The sequence below is a fragment of the Guillardia theta genome (assembly GCF_000315625.1).
Source record: "Guillardia theta CCMP2712 unplaced genomic scaffold GUITHscaffold_33, whole genome shotgun sequence".
Classification (NCBI taxonomy): domain Eukaryota; class Cryptophyceae; order Pyrenomonadales; family Geminigeraceae; genus Guillardia; species Guillardia theta.
Genome location: NW_005434641.1, coordinates 581179 through 589936, shown reverse-complemented (window position 1 = coordinate 589936; position 8758 = coordinate 581179). Strand labels below are relative to the sequence as shown.

At 58.8% G+C, this 8758-nt stretch overlaps 3 protein-coding genes across 3 annotated transcripts in view; 2 read left to right on the top strand and 1 right to left on the bottom strand.

The window, feature by feature from the left end:
* The window catches only part of GUITHDRAFT_163172 (hypothetical protein), a 4684-nt gene extending 4300 nt beyond the window's left edge, over window positions 1–384 (top strand). The window contains exon 9 of the mRNA XM_005832844.1: window positions 191–384. Within this exon, the coding sequence (XP_005832901.1) occupies window positions 191–353 (163 nt within the window). The 3' untranslated portion in view covers window positions 354–384. The remainder of the gene's footprint in view (window positions 1–190) is intronic.
* Window positions 370–1072, bottom strand: GUITHDRAFT_152604 (hypothetical protein). The gene is made up of 2 exons (XM_005832843.1): window positions 583–1072; window positions 370–530 (listed from the first exon to the last, which is right to left on the bottom strand). Exons 1-2 carry the CDS (start codon window positions 982–984, stop codon window positions 507–509), a joined length of 426 nt encoding a protein of 141 aa, XP_005832900.1. The 5' UTR covers window positions 985–1072; the 3' UTR covers window positions 370–506.
* A 628-nt stretch (window positions 1073–1700) lies between these two features.
* Window positions 1701–8758, top strand: GUITHDRAFT_138742 (hypothetical protein; the record flags this gene model as incomplete). The annotated part of the gene is made up of 14 exons (XM_005832842.1): window positions 1701–1797; window positions 1864–2262; window positions 2315–3281; window positions 3331–3541; window positions 3592–3660; window positions 3765–4123; window positions 4174–4796; window positions 4883–4944; window positions 5021–5101; window positions 5163–7168; window positions 7191–8040; window positions 8099–8303; window positions 8583–8653; window positions 8696–8758. The coding sequence occupies 14 exons, from the start codon at window positions 1701–1703 to the stop codon at window positions 8756–8758; spliced, it is 6063 nt and encodes a 2020-aa protein (XP_005832899.1).

Genomic DNA, 8758 nt, shown 5'->3' with positions numbered 1-8758 from the left:
CCCTCCTCGCCCTCCTCTCCTTGCCCCTCGCCCTCCCTCCTGCCCTCCTCTCCTTGCCCCTGCCCCTCCCTCCTTCTCCTCCTCCCCCTACCCCTCCTCCCTCTACCCCTCCCCCTACCTCTGCTACTCCTCCCCTTGCCCCTGCCCCTCCCTCTGCTCCTCTATCCCTTTCCTTGCTCATAGTCTCACAGGCTACTTTCACGGGAGGGGTACCATGTACTCTCCATCCCCTACTTTCGCTGGGCCCGCCTGCAGACATGGGAGGAGAGGATAGAGTATATCAGAGGGAGACTGAACGAGGCTGGCTGGAACCTCGAGCAGAACCGATTGTTGCAGTAGGAGAGCAGTTGTGATGTATGCTAGACCACAAACATGTACAGCCACCTTCTTGACAAGCTTCACTTATCCTCCTCCTCCTCCTGCCCCGTAGCTGCTGCTCTTCTCCTATGTTTCGACTGTGTCTAGGACGTCAGGGCTGTTGTCCACCTTCACGTCGACATGTCTTGTTACTTCTTGATCACCTTCTTTACCTGCGAAGAAACCTCAGCACAACAACAACAACAACAACAAGTACAAAGGAACCTTCAACCCCTGGATCCATGTTGAGCCTGACAGCCTTGCCTTGGAGATCTGAGAGAGATGGTAGAATGCTTTCTCACAGGTTCTGTTCATTCGTTCGAGGATTTCAGGAAGAGGTAAGTTGTTTTTGCTCGAGGAATTAGCCTCGTCCTGAGCCCTCCTGAGTTCCAAACCGTCGTCTGATGCTGCTGTGACTTCACATTGAGGTTCTTGTGAGCGACATGTTTTGTATAAGATTTTTTGTTCAAGATGGCCACCACGTTGGTTCCTGCGTTTGTGTATGCTGCTGTTCTCCTTGTCTTCCTGCCCCTGCTCCTGCTCCTGCTCCTGCTCCTGCTCCTGCTCCTGCTCCTTGTTCACATTCTGATCAACGAGCCCCTCCAAGCTGCAAAGCTCGTCCCACATTTCCTCGCTGATTCCTTCGTTTCCCCCCTCCGAAACTTGTTCTTGTGCATGGATGTCTAGATCTGGTCCTGTTATTGCTCTTCCTTTTCCTTTCGCTCCTGCTCCTGCTCCTTCTCCTGCTCCTGCTCCTGCTCCTTCTCCTGCTCCTGCTCCTTCTCCTGCTCCTGCTCCTGCTCCTGCTCCTGCTCCTGCTCCTGCTCCTGCTCCTGCTCCTGCTCCTGCTCCTGCTCCTGCTCCTGCTCCTGCTCCTGCTCCTGCACCTGCTCCTGCTCCTGCTCCTGCTTCCAACTGGGCCTGCATTTTCAACGGAAGAGTTTGTGGCCACTGACCACCCCACCCTTAGTTTGAAATTTCACATTTAGTACCCCTTCAAATTAAATGTAAATGACCAGTACTAATACGTGAAACAGACTACCTCCACCCCGCCTCTTCACCTAATCCAAGATTGGAATGCAGCATGGCTCGAGTGGGGGGAAATGCGAAACTATGGCGAGGAGGAGGAGAGGAGGAGGAGGAGGAGGAGGAGGAGGAGAGGACGATGAAACGATCAGTATCAAAGGAGGAGGAGAGAAGTCATAGAGAGCTGTAGTGTGAGAGGAGAAGAATTGCGGGCAGACGACGAGGTAGCGGGAACGCTGAGCAACGGGCACCACCTGGCTGGCAGGAGGATGGACGGTACTTCCAAGTAGAGGGCCGCGAGTACTTCCTTCCTCATCATGCACTTCATCACCATCCAAGTCTTCGTGGAGTACTGTGTGGCAAAGAGGACTGATTCTTACATCCCGAAACCCCATGACAAGAAACCGTTTGAAGGTATGAGCGGTTCCCTGTGCTTGCCCGTTCCTCGTGCGGCGATCTCTCTGAGTTGTGTCTGAGCAGGAGGCTCCCTACGAGGATCTCGTGACGAGTACGCGTCGAGGTTTCTTGCGCTGCAATCAGCGATCAGTAACCAAGACCTGTTCCCCCCCGAGCGAGTTGTTGTAGAGTGCAACCAGGCGTGTGAGGAGTTGCTGAGGGACGGACCCTTCGATGTAGACTCCGTGAGGCAGCTCGAGTTTGCTGTCAGCAAGGGGAAAGCTGGAGGGGACGCTCAGGAGGGCAGCGAGGCAGGACGGAAAGAGCCTTCAGGCTACCTGCATGGTGGGAGAGTTAAGAAGGAGGAGGGCGGGAGGAAGCCAAGGAGGACGTCCTGGGGGGCAGGGACTTCAACGACCTTGGGGTCCTTCCTCGACACTGGCATCCTTCACTCATCTGCCAACAGGCACTTCCCGCGGCTGGGTCCGATGACTCGATCGCCATGGCGGTTTGCTGACTATGAATGGTGGCGCAGGTGCTTTCGAGGTTTGGCTGAGACCCTGGGAGGGCTGCCCGCTCATCCTGGTCTCCTCGAAGCTGCTCACCCAGAAGTTCTCGAGGACGCAAGACATCTTGTCCAGCATCTGTATCGCGCTCCGCCGTGCGGTCCAGGGGCTCGAAATCGGCGCCAACCTCCGAAGCAGCAGGGGGGCGGTGGAAAGACGGAGCAAGGACGTGTTGAAGCCGAAGCCGAAGCCGAAGCAGGCAGAGGGTCAGACAGACAAGGAGGCTGAGCAGGTGAGGAGGTACCAACGCATCCATGGCGCCATGGCGCCTGGCTCGGATTTCCACCCTAAGTTCCCGCACATGGCTCGGGTCTTGTCGCCGAGATTGGAGTACGGGGATGAAGACGTTGTGCGAGGTCCGACGGAAGAGGCGGCAGACGGAGCCTCTCTAGACAAACACGTGCAGAGCTTCTGTCAGCCCCCGCTGTTCTGCTTCGTGAGGCTCCGTAGAAACGCGCATGCTGAAGCGGTGAGCGCGAGCCCCAGCATGCGGGATGAGGTAGACAGAGGTATGGAGGAGCTTTCGCGGTCTGTGGGTGCTCAGGTGGTGGTTGTGGAGTACGAAGAGAGCAAGGAAGCGGTTGCTTTCATCCTCCAAGTCTCCTCAGTGCTCGAGGCCCCATCGTCTCTGATCGCACGGCTGCAGCAGGAGGTGTTTGCGCAAGATCGTGACCTGAGCTCGAGCCCTCTCAAGCTTGTGGGGTGTAGAGTTGCTGAGTTCACGAGAGATACTCCTCCTCCCATGTTCATCACCATCAACTACACCCGCCATCAGCCTTTCGGCTCTGCTGTGGCGAGCAAGCTAACGGCCCTCCTGGAGGCCGTGACCAAGACCCCCTGCCCTGCCCTCCAAGTTTGCCATGAGGAGGAGAGGAGGGTTGGACCTGGGTTGCAGACATTTGTCCTAAAAGCGTCTCCGTTCCCAGCGCTGTTGCGGTACTCCCCTCCTCCTCCCCTACCGTGACTGACGTGCCTGCAATCCAAGGGGAAGGAGCATCGAGCCGTGGAGCGAGGAGGGGACGGCGCTGCCAGGCGCCGAGCTGGACAGCCTAGAGGTAGCAGAGAGGTCGATGAAGCACCTCAGCAGGCTGATGGCCATGTGCTGGGGAGACTCTTCGATCCCACTGCCTGATGATGTACTGGAGCTGCTGAGAAGAACCTACCACGTTTCCTCCTCCTCCGGCCAACCCCAGAGGGTACGACGACTCTCCTCTTGCTCCTGTCGCCCCCTGACTCGCTCCCCTAGTCTCCCCCTGGCTTGTTTCCAGCTGTGCTGCTCCGATGTGTCAGCACAGAGGAGGATTTCTCAGCTGAGGTACACCTTCGCCTCCTCCTCCTCCTCTCCCTGCTCTCCCTCCTCCTCCTCTCCCTCCCTTTCCCCCTTCTCCTCCTGTCTCTCCTCTCATCGTCTCCTCGTAGCGGGAGTACCTCTGCCGCCATGCCATCCCTGCCCTCCGGAGGGGCCTCGACAGCCTGGGCGTCTCCCTGCAGTTCGAGCTGATCAACCTGCCAGCTGCGCAGTCGTCGCAGAAACTTGAGGTCATGGTGGAGAAGGGTATGGGAGCACTGAGAAGGATTATCGACGAGGATGCGATGCTGGACTCCAGGGGCCTTGCTGCTGAAAGAATCCTCCTCCTCCTCCTGGGCAACCGCTCGTCTGTCGCCGTCCCCATCGCTGGGAAGGGAATGCGGCAGCTGGTTTCAAGAGGGCTGCTCCCCGACACGCTGCTGGAGTTCTTGCAAGGGAGGAGTGAAGGGGCTGCCGTCCCGCTCGCCAGGTTCTGCGCTGCGAGACGTTGGAGGAGGAGGTGACGGAGATGTGAGGCAGGTTGATGATGGAGTACTCCGACGGGAGGACCGACGTCGTGCGACGAGCTCTTGACAAGCTCCTCGTGTTGACCGACATCCTCGAAGATGCTGGGGATGCAGCGCATGTGCGGGATTTGTCACAATCCTTGAGGTCTTTCTCGGATGGCAACCCGGATGTCAGTCTCCAGCAGATCCTTCAGCTGGAAGAGAGCGTCTGCCGGTTGGCTGAAGAGAGCAGCAGTGCTCGTGGAGGAGGAGGAGGAGGAGGAGGCACTTCGTCTGTCTCTGTACTCGATCACTTGCTCGGTGCACGATGCTTGCAGACAAACTTTGGGAAGCTGAGGAATCGGCTCGAGAGCATCGTGGTTGTGATCGGCGCAGGACGAGCGACAATGGCGCAGTCAGGGCACGGAGAGCAGGCAGAGCTGCTAGAAGAATGCGCTGACGACGTTAAGTTGCTGCTGAAAAGTTTCGACAGCTGCGACAAATCGCCCGATCTCTTTGACAGAGTTCAGACTACAGCCATGAAGATTCATGAGACGACACAGCAGGTTGAAAGTTCGCTCGATCGCCGAGTTGCCCTACTGTTGGACAACTTGCTGAACGTTGAGGACCTTGTGAACTGCTGTCGGGAGGAGAGAGGTCAGTGGAGACAGGAGGGAAGAAGAGACAAGATGAAGATAAGGAAAGTAGTTGACGAGGATGCACAAGAAACCCTGCGTGCTCAGGTGTTGAGAGATGCTATCAGTTGCCTCGCCGACCTCAAGAACAACTTGGGCTGGACGAGCAGGTTGCAGGAGGCGAGGCGGATGATGATGAGAGAGGGGCTGTTGTGCAAGGCAAAGTTGAAACTCCACACGCTGCAGTCGCCATCAGACTTAACGGCACTGAGATCGTCTCTGAACGATTCGTTGAGCAGCTATGAGGACTCTGAGGGAGTTCTGGAGGTACTTGAAGTGCTTGCTGCATGTTCTCTAGCGCAAGATCGAGTGATCCTCCTCTTTCCAGGTGTTTGATACCTTGATGGGTGACGTGGCAAGGGAAGGAAAAGACAAGAATGCACATGGAGCCCGTCTGACGTCGACCGGAAGCGCTCAGTCTGCTGACGTCAGAAACATCTGCCAGCATCTGATCTCGCTCCACAACCTCCAGCACCTGCAACTCTCCTTCGGGGTCGGGCAGTCCCACTACGAGGCAGCGGCGATGAGGAGGAAGCAGCAGACTAGAGTGTTCGTAAGGGACGACAACTTCCTTGCTAGCCCGAACATCCCGGAGTCCGTCAAGAAGATCTTCGACGACTCGATGGTGCTGGAGGGAGACAGCGGGAGGGTCGGGAAGTTGTGTCAGTCCGTCAGCAGTCACGGGCATCTCAGGCATCAGCTCCTACACAGTCACGGGGGCTGGAGTGATCGTCTCCGCCTCAAGGTCTATGACCCTGGCTTCGGCTCCAGCGACGAGTTGGTGACTTCCTTCACCCTCGTGCCCAGCCAGGCTTTCTGCGGAGCAGGAGCAGGAGCAGGAGCAGGAGCAGGAGCAGGAGCAGGAGCAGGAGCAGGAGCAGGAGCAGGAGAAGGGGTAAAGGTCATACACCATGGCAGCTTCTCTTGCAGAGTCTTCCTCGGTCAGACTTTGATCGGCGAATGGCCGATGGAAGAGAGCGCGTCCTCTTCGCCCCAGGGCGATCCAGTGGTGAAGCTCCCAGAGCATGCGGAGGAGGTCGTGTGGTTGACAGCTCGGGGAGCCGTGGAGGAGGCAGTGGACGTAGCTGTCCACCATGACGGAAGGGCGCGGGTCACGATGCTGGACCAGGAGACTGGGAGGAGGCGATGGCTGGACGCGGAGGACGCGGAGCAAGTCACCGTCGAGCTCATCGCAATGCCCGAGTTGGAGAAGAGGCAGGGGAGGGACAAGGGACGAGGAAGGCCGGTGCGCGTCCTGCAGGAGAAGCTTCCCTTGCACTCCTTGATCGAGAGTGGCCATGGGAGCATGTGGCTGAAGAGCTGGATGGACTTGCATCCTACCGTCCTCGCTCCGTCTCGGCCCCCGTTGGACGAGGAAGCTCTCGGCCAGCTGCCGCAGGAGCAGCTGGTCGAGCAGTTTCTCAGTCGCTACTCTGCTGACTACGTGCTGCACGCCAACCCTAAGGCCTTCCACACCCTCGAGATCCGGAAGAGGGTAGGAAGGGACCGCCAGGTCGGCAGCAGCTGGGAGGAGGCCCAGCAGAGCTCCGACAGGCAGTGCAGCATGGAGGAGTGCTTGTCAAACCTGGAGCTGGTCGGGCTGATCCCCGACGTCTACTCGCGCGAGTTTGCGGTCAAAGTTTTCAAAACTGTCCGACGAGACTTCCTGGCTGACGCGTCCGAAGTCCTTCTGGACCCGGACGCTCTCTCTCGCTACCTCTCCTCCCTTGCCGCCAACTCCGATCGCCCTGCTCTCACCGCCGCCGTCCTCCTCTTTGACCAGCTCTTCTCCTCTGCTGCGAAAGAGTTTTCGAAAGCGAAGCTGCCGGCGCCTCCCAGCGGCGTCGAGCTCCTTGTGGGAAACCTGAAGCAAGAGCGGGACATCCAATCCTTCGCGCGAGCGCGGGAGGAGCAGATGAGGGAGATCGGCGTCTGCCTGCTGGCTGACGTGCAGGAGCAGCTGGTGAGGAAGGGGATGCTGATGGCGAGGGAGGAGGTGTTTCCCGACCTGTTCCTGCGCGAGTGGCTGCTCCATCGGCGCATGCAGGAGGAGGAGACTGGCAGGCTGCTCCAGCGCTTCCGAGCTCCCTACGTGCCGTCAGCTCTAGACGACCGGGAGGGAGGAAAAGGCGAGTTTGATCCCCTTGCCATGTGCCATCTGATGTGCTGCAGGACCCTCGGTCGTGACGCTCCTGGAGGGTCTCCTGGAGACAGCTCGGCTCTTCAGCATGGGAGACTCCTCATACCGGCACTCTTACGTCAACCTTGTGCTGGGGCAGGCGGGAGCTGGGAAATCCTCCCTGCTCGCTCAGTTGGCTCGGGAGTTCAAGTCCGGTCATATCTTCACCTCCCACAGCTCCTTTCCAGCTCGGGGTGACGCCGGACGCGCTCCTGCAGCTGGGCCCCTGGCCGGCGGCGATGCACCCGGGATGGAGGGGATGAGAGTTCAGAAGTCAAGGGTTGATATCTATGATGGGCTTTCCCCCGTTGGCAGCGGAAAGGGAGAGGAAGAGGAGGAGGAGAGGTTGGGGGAGGAGGAGGGACAGGAGGAGAGGAGGGGGGAGGATGAGGGACAGGAGGAGAGGAGGGGGGAGGATGAGGGAGGGGAGGAGCGAGGAGTAAGGGGAGGGATGGACTGGTTGCCGGTATGTGTGGACTGGCACAGGCAGCATGGACAGACCTATATGACGTATCTCAAAACTCTCACGGTCGAGCTTTCAGTCCAGGGCCTTGGGAGCTGCAGGGCGTTCGGGGGCAGGCAGCCGTCGGATGCTCAAGTGTTTGCAAAGTTACTGGGCACGATGCAGCAGATCATTGCGGAGAGGAGGAGGAAGGTTGTGCTGGTGCTCGACGGGTTGAGGTTCAACGAGTGCATCCACCTGTGCTCAGCCATCGAGGAGCACATGCGATCGCTCAGCAAGGAGGAGAGGGAGGGACTGTGGAGGAGGATCCTTCTCTTCATCTCCAGTGACCCTCCTGGTCCCGACGAGCAGCTGAGCTTCCTCTGGGCCGAGAGGTTCTCCACCGAGGACGCAGATACTGTGGAGGAGGAGCAGACGAGGGGCAGGGTGAGGAGGAACGCACTGATGCACATGCCGGAGCAGCTCTTTGTCGAGCATCTGCAGGAGCATGTGTACGCGGCTGCTCTGCGGATTGCGAGGACGGGGAGGATGCGGATCGGCGCGATGCCCCCGCTGCATGCCGAGGTGCGAGCACGCTCCTGCTCCTTATGTGGTGCATGGGAGGACATGACAGAGCTGGCAGGAGAAGAGAGCGATGCTAACGTCACACCTGCTTGCTAAGAGATCGTCTCCAACAAGCATCCTCAACCTCCTCGACCGTGTTGATGACGTGGAGGGGCTGCAGACTTTCCCGACCCCCCGGGCGATCGAGTTGTGGACGAGCGTTGCTCATGATTCGCTCCTCAACGGCGACGATCAAGTCAACGAGATCCTCCATAGCAGATGCTGTAATCCCTTAACCCCTCCACCTCCCCATCTCCCCCCGCTCCTCCTCCTCCCTTTTGTCCTCTCCTTGTTCTCCCTCTCCTGTTCGCATCCCCTCCTTTCTTCTCCTCCCTTTCTCACTCCCCCTCTCTCCCTCACTCTCCCTCCCCCTCTGTTCCTTCCCCCTCCTCCTCCTCCCTCTCTCCCTCCTCCTGTTTCCTCTCTCCCTCCTCCTCCTTCCTCTCCCCCTCCTCCTCCTTCCTCTTTCCCTCACTCTTCGCTCTGCTGATTGCTTCTCGCAGATTCTCTCGACTCTATCTTTCTTCACGTCATCGAGACCCTCGAGCGCAAGTTCGGCCTGCTGCTCGTCCAGGTGCGACAAGTACCTCCCGTGCTGCTGCTGCTGCTGCTCCAGCTCCTGCTTCTCTACCTTCTGCTCCTGCTCCTGCTCCTGCTCCTGCTCCTGCTCTTCCTCTAA

Coding starts and splice junctions, on each gene's coding strand:
- GUITHDRAFT_152604 (XM_005832843.1), bottom strand. CDS start 984: ATGTGGGACGAGCTTTGCAGCTTGGAGGGGCTCGTTGATCAGAATGTG. Junction 531..582: donor CATGGATCCAGGGGTTGAAG/GTTCCTTTGTAC, acceptor GTTTCTTCGCAG/GTAAAGAAGGTGATCAAGAA.